The sequence below is a fragment of the Panthera uncia genome, chromosome B4 (genome assembly GCF_023721935.1).
Source record: "Panthera uncia isolate 11264 chromosome B4, Puncia_PCG_1.0, whole genome shotgun sequence".
Taxonomy (NCBI): Eukaryota; Metazoa; Chordata; class Mammalia; order Carnivora; family Felidae; genus Panthera; species Panthera uncia.
The window spans coordinates 120976815-120988000 of NC_064809.1; the positions used below are offsets into that span (position 1 = coordinate 120976815).

An 11186-nucleotide genomic window follows, 5' to 3' on the forward strand; every position below is an offset into this window, starting at 1 on the left:
CCCTCTTCAATGCCCATCACCTACCCTCCTCTCCCTCCCACCCCCCCATCAACCCTCAGTTTGTTCTGTTTTTAAGAGTCTCTTATGCTTTGGCTCTCTCCCACTCTAACTTTTTTTTTTCCTTCCCCTCCCCCATGGGTTTCTGTTAAGTTTCTCAGGATCCACATAAGAGTGAAACCATATGGTATCTGTCTTTCTCTGTATGGCTTATTTCACTTAGCATCACACTTTCCAGTTCCATCCATGTTGCTACAAAGGGCCGTATTTCATTCTTTCTCATTGCCACGTAGTACTCCATTGTGTATATAAACCACAATTTCTTTATCCATTCATCAGTTGATGGACATTTAGGCTTTTTCCACAACTTGGCTATTGTTGAAGAGTGCTGCTATAAACATCGGGGTACAAGTGCCCCTATGCCTCAGCACTCCTGTATCTCTTGGGTAAATTCCCAGCAGTGCTACTGCTGGGTCATAGGGTAGGTCTATTTTTAATTTTTTGAGGAACCTCCACACTGTTTTCCAGAGCGGCTGCACCAGTTTGCATTCCCACCAACAGTGCAAGAGGGTTCCCGTTTCTCCACATCCTCTCAGCATCTATAGTCTCCTGATTTGTTCATTTTGGCAAACCTGATATTTTAAAAAGATTCTTAATTCTACTTTATCTGCTTCAGGTGGGGGAGGGGGAAGCACCGGGGGCTGCGGGAACTGAAAATGGAATACTGTCCAGTAACTAAGGGTGTAGAACTGAAAAAGAGAAAGAGAGACTAAAGGACTGAAAACAATAGCTGACTATATACAGAAACTGTATATACATATTCATGCAGTTTACATTCCCCTTTCCCCTGGAAAAAGCAAGCCGGGTAAAATGTCTCCCCTGCATTACCTTTCCCGTTTGAGGTATGGCGTTTTTCATTATCCTTGCTACGTTTGCAATTGGAAGATATATATCTTGTTCTCTGAAACTTTCTTTTGAACCATTTGTGTCTTCATGATCATTCATGCTGTCCTCCGTATCTAAAGAAATAAAAAGAACTCAGGTTTAACGTTTCTCACAACCTTTACTTCGTCGTAGAGAAGACTACCTGAAACAATCTAAGTTCAGAACATCCTGGTTCATTTCTTAGGCATTTTTAGGGAGGAGGGTAGCAGTTCTTTTCACGGTTTTCTCATAGCCATAACCAAACCCACTCCTTAATTTCCAACCCACTGCCTCAAACACTTTTGTCCTCAGATCTGCCTACTAAAAACCTCACCTATCCATTCTCCAAAAAGCTCAGAAACATCTCCACAGCACCTTCAGAAGTGATCTCTCCTTTCACAAAAATATCACAGGATTGCTCTGTGTTTTTTCTGACACATTTTAGAATTCTTTTTATTTCTCATCCTCCCTATTAGATGTTTGCTACCAGAGGCCAGGGATCAGCTTTGTGTACTTCCTAGAACTTGGTATAGCATCTTCCATAGAAGGGGTACTCAGAAATACTTATTACATAACTTAGCTGGAAAACTTACAGACTATGACTGAGGGTTCCTTTCATATTGCTAGATTAGGAGGTTATTTATATGTTTACCCAAGGCCAAGTTTATACAGAATGGAAAAGTGGCCTTGAATATTACTGACCCAATTAGGTTGATACTAAGTTTTTGAACAAAGCTATTGCACCGATCCAGCGATCTTACAAAAAGCGAATTCTCAAATTGTATAGATTTAGATATAACTGAAGCTTTCACAATACCAGTAATATCCTTTTATGACTAAATACAGTATCTTGTAAGTAAACTTCCCACTATTTATGTGTATTAAAAAAGAAAGGCACTTAAGCTGATTCAAGTTACATTTTTATGTGTGTCTGTCTTAGGATGAGGTAACTTCTCACCCACCCCCAACTGCCTTCTAAAAAAATATATCTTAGTGTTTTTTAATCTTACACATCAGAATGCCACAAAGTAAATTACTTCTCACAGGCCGACATGACACTGCCATCCTAATAGCTGACACAGATCAAACTTAATACTTAATGAAAAACAAAAATAAGTCTGTTCGTAACTACTAGAAATATAATAGCTAGCAACTCACCCTCTAAAGAATTTTTTACTGTATCAACTGAAAAAGAATGTGCCATACTCAGTACTTAAGTAGGACATCAGTAACACATTTTTAAAGAAACGGTACCAGTTTTTAAAAGGCATACTTTATTTATAGAATTCTTTTCTAGAACTCATCATTCTTTTGAAGACTATTTCTAATAAAAAAAGCATGATACATCTTCTTAGACCATCACTGACCTTTGACACAAGATTGCTAACTTTCCCGTAAAGACCCAAGTAACCTACAACGTGATGGTAGTATGATTTCCACTAAGTTACTTCTGCCAGTCAGTGTTTTACTCGTAGCTTTCCTACCATCGTGGGGCTGTATCACATAGTGGCTTCCCCCGATGTAGTCCGCAGAGATGCCCAGCTGAGAAGCGTCTGTTGTAGCACTGTCGCCATCCATCTACGAGGAGAAAAAGGTTTGCAATACCCTTCAGTAAAACTTGTATTAAAAAAGCATACTAGATTCAATCCTCATAAGCTGTCACAGGGTGGGTCAATTAGTTTTCAAGTCCTTAAGCTTACTAAAAGAAAACATTTATATTTCTTTATTTGGAAACCTTTGGATAATTTCCCAATGATTCAAAATTCCCCTATCCACCCTCCATAAGTGATAAGCACAAGACCGACGGAGAAACAAAACGAGGAAATGAATCTAAAACACACAGCTCTTTCTTTTCAATTCCGTAAGCCTCACGTATAGTGCAGACAACCCCGACTTAGAACCTAGCTTATCCCTGGAATGAAAAGCAAAGCCAAAACCAGCTCAGCAGTCACCTACAAGCACCCGTGTCCATCACTTTCCACTCTCCTGCTACAGTAAAGCCTGTTATCCCTACACAAACCCTCTTGCGCCTGCTGCAAACTGTCTCTGCTGTCTCACAGAAGTTCAAGGGACAATGTCTTGATTCAAACTGTCGTCTGGTATAGGAAGCATATGGATTCCTTGCACACATCTGTACCCATGCAACCCGAAGGCACACCCCTTTTTTTTAACTTTATTTTTTATTTTTTAAAATTTACATCCAAATTAGTTAGTATACAGTGAAGCAATAATTTCAGTAGATTCCTTAATGCCCCTTCCCCATTTAGCCCATCCCCCCTTCCACAACCCCTCCAGCAACCCTCAGTTTGTTCTCCATGTTTATAAGCACACCCATGTTTTGATGAGGCTGTCATCTCTAAATCTAGTCAACAGTTTCTCCCGCCCTCAAACTTTAGATCCTTTAAGGACAAAGAAAAGGAGGGGTCAGGGAGATTGGACATCTACATATAACCATAGACCAGAATGAGAATTAAAGTGACTTTATTTTAAAAGAAGCCTGCTTAATTAAGTTTGCTCAAAGCTAAAAGAATTCTAAGAGGGAAAATCTAGAGAAAACAACCCTAACCCTGAACTGTCTCCATTCCATGTCACCAACATAGCAAATCCTAGAAGTCTTTCTGCTTTGCAAATAATACTATTCAAAGCAGGAAGGGACTGGCTATTTGTGCGTAGAAAAATTTTAAACGCATTACCTGAATAAAAAGTGTAGCAAAAATTAAATACAATCTCTACATGCTTTCAGACCAATCCAAAAGAGACACTTGATCCTAAAGGATTCTCAAGGCCTAGGACTTAATGTTTTGACTGCACTATTTAAGCCCTTGTGTTAACATGTCTTTTCCATCTCTGTTAGATTTTCATCTAGTAGTAAAATAACCAAGCTAGTTTCCACATCTTCAAAAACATGGCATTTCTTTGATGCATCTGTTGACTGTGGTATCTAATTTAATTGTAGATAAAGATACATTTCCATAATTTATATAATTTTCTAAGGGGCTAGAAAATAGAATTCACCTGCCTTTAGTAATTTGTGCAAGTACCTATTATTAGGTATCAAGGGTCCCTGTTTATTGATGACACTTCTTAGTGTCTTCTAAGAAGTGGTAAACAACAGGCAGTGAGCTCTGATTCGGACTCTTCTACTGATCCTGAAAACAGCATCCCTACCCATTAAATGTATTTCTATATAAAATGGAAATAATACCACCTTCCCCATCTTAAACAGCTAACATGTGAAACATTACCCCAAAATAAAATGCTATCTTAATTCTAAAATGCTAACAAGATACTAAGAGAGTGATCCTTAATAGATATGGTGATGGATTTATTAGCCATAAAGACAGCTCAATGAGGATATCTGTGAATTGACTAGTTTTTTCCAGTGCCCTAAGGGAGATTAAGGGAGATCAAGGTTACGGAGAAAGAACCAAAGTGGCTGTTTCAGAATCTACAACTGGAAAAAAAATCTTTGCGGGGTGGAATATGAGAGATTAATTAATTTATAAACACACATTTTTTAATATTAAAAAATATTAAAGGCATAAAGTTTAAATCACATTATCTTCTCATGCACTGGATTAGCAGCAAGATTATCATTTGGATTCACAGCATTAGCCACTGAACGGCAGTCTTCCAAGAAATACTTCTGAAAGTATTTCAGACTTGTCAGAATGAAATAAAGGGAACTTGCTACGGGGCTATGTCTGGCGCGTGGCTCAGGGTGTTCTCAGGAGGTGGCGGGTCCCATCCACCCTGAGGGCACTGGCTTAGCTGTGTCTTTGGGTCTGCAGGTCTTAGCTTTTCTGTCATTTCACCACACCTCTGTCTTCCTCTCCTCTATCTTTCTACCATGAAAATCCTACCCCATACTTTAATCCCAACGTTCCCCCATCCTCCTGAAATCTTTCTGATAAGACCCCATTTTGAAGCCTAAAATTAGTGTCCCCTTCTTTGAATCCCCAAGGCAACTTAGTACCTTGTATTCAACAAATTAGCCTCATCTTTGATGCTTATGCTAGCCACTCATATATATGAGGGGGGAAAGGAGGCAGGGAAACTTGCTAGATACATCCCAAAGGCTTTTTCAAGGTCTGAACTTCCTTTAAAAATATACAAAATAGCCTGTAGATTTTAAGCAAGCCAGTTAACAAATATTTACCAAGCAAGCACGTGGTATTTATCAGGTCCGTGCTATGTGCTGGTGACGTAGCAGTCAACAACACAGACAAGATCTCTGTCCTCATCTTGCAGAGAAGACAAATATTACGTAAACTAGTAGCAGGGGGAAGGGCTGGGGAATGCAGTCTATTAATACTTCCAAGGCCCAGGCTCTGGAATCCTATCACCTGGTTTGAATTCCTTCCTACTTACTTGCCATGAGATCTTGAGCACGTGGGATGAGACAGGACTCACCATGGAAGGACTTAGCATAGTATAATAGCAGTACTCAGTAAATGTTATATATAGCTATTAAATAATGACAATTAACTAACTGCTAATGCCAAATGCTAAGGAAAACAAAGGTGTTGTGTTACATGCTTTGAGAGCTTACTGCAAAAGGGACCGCACCAGTCTGGGGAGTCAAGGAAGCAGTCATAGGAAATGAAATTTCAACGGAGACTGAAAGACAGAAATCAGTTAGGCAAAGAAAAATGGGAGAAGAATGTTCCAGGCAAAGCAAACACAAAATATAGTACTGGTGAACTGGAATGAACTAAGTAGAGGCTAGAGCAAGCAGTGCCTCGTGAGTCAGAGCGAATCAAAGGGGAGTTTTAGCGGAATTGTGCAAATCAGATTTCTTTTTCGCGGTATCACTCTGGCTATAGTCCGGTGTAGAAATGGACAGAGGGGAGCAAGAATGGAGGCAGAAGACCAGTAAGGACCATGAGGCTGCGGTCAGCGCATGACTTCAGGCGAGACGATGAACATTCCCCGTGTCTGGTCCTAGACAACAGCCCTGGGGAACAAGGGGAGCAGAGGAAAGAGCCTTGTAGGAGGTCAAATCGACAGTCCTGGTGACGGACTGAAAACGAACCGGAGGAAGGCCCGAGAGGACGCTGCTGGAATGGCTGCAGCTGGGGAGACAGACAGTGGGAAGGGCGGGGAATAGAAGCGCTGAGCCACGAGAGGAGCGGAGCTGCGGCTGGTGACCACGAATGTGCACTGGCACCAGGATGTCCAGTCGTGGCACATCTGTACCTGGTGTAAGAACAGAGAAGCTGAAGTGTTGGGCTTTATCCAGACAACGAAGAGGGAAGAGCATGTAGGAGAGTGACAACACATGGGTAAAATGACAAATCATTAGATCCAGAAGAACTAATAAATATAGACAAAGAGTAGTTCAGTCTCATCAAATTAAGTTTTTCTTAATGTTTATTGATTTGAGAGAGAGTGCGTGCGCACAGGTGGGGGAGGGGCAAAGAAAGAGGGACAGAGAGAATCCCAAGCAGGCTCCGTGCCGTCGGCGGGCGCTATCCCAAGAAGTGTGAGATCACAACTTGAGCCACCGAGGCGCCCCTCCCGTCAAATTAATTTTATTGACTATTCTAATTACTTAGTTGAACTGATACTGTTTTCTAGAATATTACGTGAAATAGCTGGCTAGTACATGTTCATTCTGTAATTTTGTGATACAGCAGTATTTAAATTGTATTAATAATTTGCACAAATGCAGGAAACAGTTCCCTCCTTAGTATGTTTAACATTTATTGAACAGTTTCTAAATATCTCATGCAGTCAGTGTTCACAACCCCACGAAACAGATGAGGAAATTGAGGTCAGGGAAGGCTAATGACTTGCCCAAAGGCGGCACAGTAAATGGGAGTTAAATCCAGAGTCTCAGATGCCAAGTACTTTACAGTACTTGTTCCTGCTAGTTTTTCCCATAGCCCATCAGCCTAAATCTTGACTTTACCCTCTCTCAATTCTAGATCTACTGACCTCATGTATTAAAGACATTTAAAGCTGCGTCTCGAGCCAGGACAGTATCTGTGAGGTGTAAGCCATGCACCTGGTTTTGGGTTTGTGATCAGGACAGACCTGATCTCTCAGGATAGACCACCAGGTTTTGTGTCTTTACTTACCATCCTCTTTGTGCTTCAACTTGCCCATTTTTTAAATGGAGTTGCTATGAGAAGTGAATTTATTATATAAGAAATACTTAGCGAAGTGCAGGATACGTACTAAGAACTCAACAAATGTAACCTAGTGTTATTTTTGTCCCTTCAGATACAGCTCTCACCCTTCTTTCTAGGCATGTTTTCTCTCTCACACAACCACTGTCACCTGTCCTCTGGACCAATGCCTTTTTATCTCTCTGAGGAGAAGAAATGACAAAAAGATTCCTCCCCTCTAACAGATCTTCAGTCCTCCTTGACCAGCTTCTTCACTCTTTCTTAAACATGCTTAGTCTCCCCCACTGAACACACACAAGTACGCACAGACTCGTAAACCGTAATTCTGCTCCACACCCTTGTCTAGCTATCATTTTCCCCCTGATGGTCCTCATGCACCTTTCCATTCCTAAACCCCCGGACATGTGCTTCTCCACCCCACCATGACACCGAAACTGCTCTTAAAGCTGCCAATAATCGGGGGTGCCTGGGTGGCTCGGTGGGTTAAGTGTCCAACTCGCAATTTCAGCTCAGGTCAGTGCAGAGCCTGCTTGGGATTCTCTCTCCCTCTCTCTCTGCCCCTCCCCCACTCCCTCTCTCTAAAAATAAACAAACTTAAAAAACAAAAGTTGCCAATAGTCTTGCCTTCATCCTACCTGCCTGTTGTTAGTGGTGCTGCCCACTGTGGACCACACACTCACACATGGAATTCTCTTCTCCCTTGATTTCAAAAGCAATGTTCTTTCCTGGTTTGTTCCTCCCCACCTCCCAATTGTTAGTTTCATCCCAGGTTATGTTTTCTCTCTCTTCCCTCACTCTCTTAAGGAAAACTCGTTAAATATCACTTCTGTGCTTAGAAATCCTAAATCTCCCACCATATCCTGCCTGCCGCTCCAGCAGGCCGTGCCTGTAGAACGTGTCTGATAGCCCATCACTGCCAACTTAAGGTTTTGGAAAAGGAAACTCACCCTCCCCGTGTCCTGCAACGAGACAATGGACAAGAACTCCTTGATCTCCTTTTCACAACTTCAATCCCACACTCCAGGCTAATTATACCCATGCCATCTTACGTTCTTGTCTCCTGTAAGTTCCACCTGAACTGTTACCTCTTTTAATAAGTTTTGTGGATGTGCCCAGCCATTTTCTGTTGCCACTGGATTACGACCCACCGTACCTGGGTACATACTGTTTTAAGACCGATCTCTCTATATATAAGAAACACCGTTTCTACAGCTCTTGAACCTATAATGGTTTTAAAAGTCTTCAGCATCAAATCCAAACCTAGGTTTTCATGGCTTTACACGAGCGGATCCCCCATTTAACCTAACTAAACTTGTTTCCAACTCTATCTTCAGGGCTGATAAAAATCTTAGTGCTAGAATGTGCCTTATTTAAGGATCACCAGGTACAGCTCTTTTATTTTAGGAGTGAGGCATGAGTCACGGCTCAAGGAAGTTGTGACGTGCCTGACATCACAGATGTAGTATCTCTCACTAGATTATCCTAGGATTTTCCCACTTGGACCATGCAGATCTACTCCCCGTCCCCTAAACAGAAGTTACTAATCCCTGCTTTCAGGCTTTTGCTTTTGGTGATAGGCACCTATCCAAACTCCACTCAGCCTTCAAGGCTAGGTCCCTGACATTCCCAGCTACCCAGACTGACCCCACCTGTGCTACCTGTGTCTCTTCACCTGTGCTACCCTTAAAACCAGCATCTTCCCTTCCCTGCATAATGTCCTCTAAGCATTCAGTTCCATTAAAGCCCTTCCAGCAAAACAGCCTCTTAAGAGCTGGGACAAGCTTTTTATCTTGTAGCCTCCACAGCACTTAGGGGCCCACAGGAAACAATACATGCAAGTCACTAAAAAGAAGGAAGCAACAGGAATGAGTAGGTACTGCCTGTCTAGACTTGAAAGGCATTCATTCTACCTGGGACCTCCAATATACATCCGTTATAATTCTGTTCCCAGCTAATTACTGTTCAAATCTAATTAACAACCAAAATGGTAAAACGTACTTACTGTTATGAAATACTGTCAGAACCGTGTTGCCAGTGGTATTCAGGAACACCTGTCTAAAAGGTGTCTAACCTTCGCCCAATTTCAACCTAGAAGATAAACATCCATTAGTAGTAACAACGTATAGCCTACAGGCTTCCTTCCTAGTAAAAATTTAAAAGGCATGTATAATTTCGTCTACTATTCTTATTCAATAGAGTGCAAAAAAGCAGGCACCCAATAAAGGTTTCTTAAATTGGCAGATATATTTTGGAGACTTTGCAAAAAAGTTAATTCTATGGCAGGAGGAATTGCTTTTCTAACATAACCCTGAATTTAGTCATGTTCATCATAAATATTCATCACAACACCCAGATTATATGCCAGAGACCAAAATTTACACATCTAAATTATTCAAAATATTAACACTCAAGACACAAATGCCCCAACTTAATTTCTTGGTGATGATCTTAATATTTTACAGTGCAATTTAGGAGTCCAAAAACTCAAAAGGGGAGAAAAATATCTCAGAATACAATGCTTTTAAATTAAACACCTCAGATTATACTGAAAGAAGAAACATGCTGCCCAGAAAGCATACATGGAACACGATCAATTAAGACCTTTATTTATCATTTTAAAGCACCACCATTTTAGACTAAAATTGCATCTGAATAGCACTTCATTTTCACTGCAAAGCATAAATAGCTGAATAAATTGGTATCAATTACAATGTTACAACCTCCATTTCTCATTTGTTCTTTTCCTTTTTTCAAGTGAAGCAATTAAGTTGGGGGGAGGGGCAAAACAAAAACATTTCCTTTCAGTATTAATTTTAAAGGAAGAGAAAATAATGATATGCATTCAAGCACGAAATCTAGTCAACAGAAGAAAAAATTGTAGCCACTGAATTGAATTCTTTAGATGTCAATCCAGGCAGCAAAGGCAGGATGACATTGTCTATTCTGCTATAATCTTAAAAGCAATGTCTAATTTCTTCTTAAATATTGCCCTCTTTCTAACCCCCAAAACTGCCCGGAGAGTCCTTCCTTGTAGCTAGAAGCGTGTTTTTTTTTAAGGGTGTCTTTGAGAAAGAAAATCCCCTGAACACTTAAAATAATAGAGCTATATATATTTATGTGTTTTGCTTGGGGGGGGGGGGGGGATGCGGGGGACACACCTCATCACACTCACCCAAATAGTTGACTCCGTATGTATTTAGATTCAATACATTAAAGATAAACACTGTCACCTCATATGGTATATATTTTCCTAAAGGCAGGTTATGATATATGTGAAAGCTCAAGGGAATGCATACATCTGTTTAATGTTTGAAGAAATGCAAATTTGTATCCAAGAAAAGCAGCAGACCCTTCCTCCACCCTCCATTCTTTGGCATCAACAACCAGAGTTTTGCATCAATAGAATCCTTAAATTAAGCTACAGGAGCAGTGCGGGGAAGGAATAATTGCCTTTTAAGGCATTCTAGTTAAACTTTCAATACTTTACAAATAAAACCCCTATTTATTAGTGCCACTTATATCGATCAGTTTATCTTATCACTTTATTTTGCCGATTACTTTCCATACTAAGAAAGCCCAAACCACCCCAGTGATTCGGGGCACGAACCGTGGCACCGTGGGAGTCCATGCGGGTTAGTAGGATGCTAATCTTTTTAAAGGTCGTATGCTAGCTAACCTTGTTTAATTACCTTGTTACAGTACTTTGGGCAAGATTACGACTTGTGGGTGCTCTCTAATTCTTTGTTCTCGAAGACTACTACTGCTCCTCAGGCCCGGCAGATCCTCCCCGCCTCCCACCGAAGATTAAAACCTTAGTCCAATCCGAAAGGCTTCCTTCCCACCTTCGGGGCAAGTCCAGGGACCGCAAGCCGCCAGATGGCTGCATTCTTTACGTGTAAGCCAGACTGCGGGGAAACCAAATCCACTCCTTCCTCCCGGGGACCTCGCTTCCTCCCCACGAAGGTGCGCGGGCTGGCCCCGGCCCCACCGCCCGGCACGGCCGACTGTCAGTCCCGCCGGTGCGGGGCGGCCGCCCCTGGCGCGCATCCCCCGACTCGCCCGCCCAGGGCCCGGGCCCGCGCCCAACGCCTGCCGCCCGCCCGCCGCGCCCGGGGCGCCGGGGCAGACAAA

The 11186-nt window shown here is 41.8% G+C and overlaps 1 protein-coding gene across 2 annotated transcripts in view; it reads right to left on the minus strand.

Annotated features, from left to right (window-relative positions):
• NFYB (nuclear transcription factor Y subunit beta) overlaps positions 1–11175 on the minus strand; it is a 17771-nt gene extending 6596 nt beyond the window's left edge. Inside the window, exons 1-4 of one of the 2 annotated variants that reach the window (XM_049626202.1) lie at positions 10898–11175; positions 9058–9143; positions 2406–2499; positions 886–1016 (exon numbers count right to left, since the gene is read on the minus strand). In XM_049626202.1, the coding sequence (XP_049482159.1) occupies positions 886–1016; positions 2406–2499 (225 nt within the window). In that variant the 5' untranslated portion in view covers positions 9058–9143; positions 10898–11175. Of the gene's footprint in view, positions 1–885; positions 1017–2405; positions 2500–9057 lie in introns of both variants that reach the window. The other variant, XM_049626201.1, reaches the window with a different exon arrangement.
• Between the last annotated feature and the right edge of the window lie 11 nt (positions 11176–11186).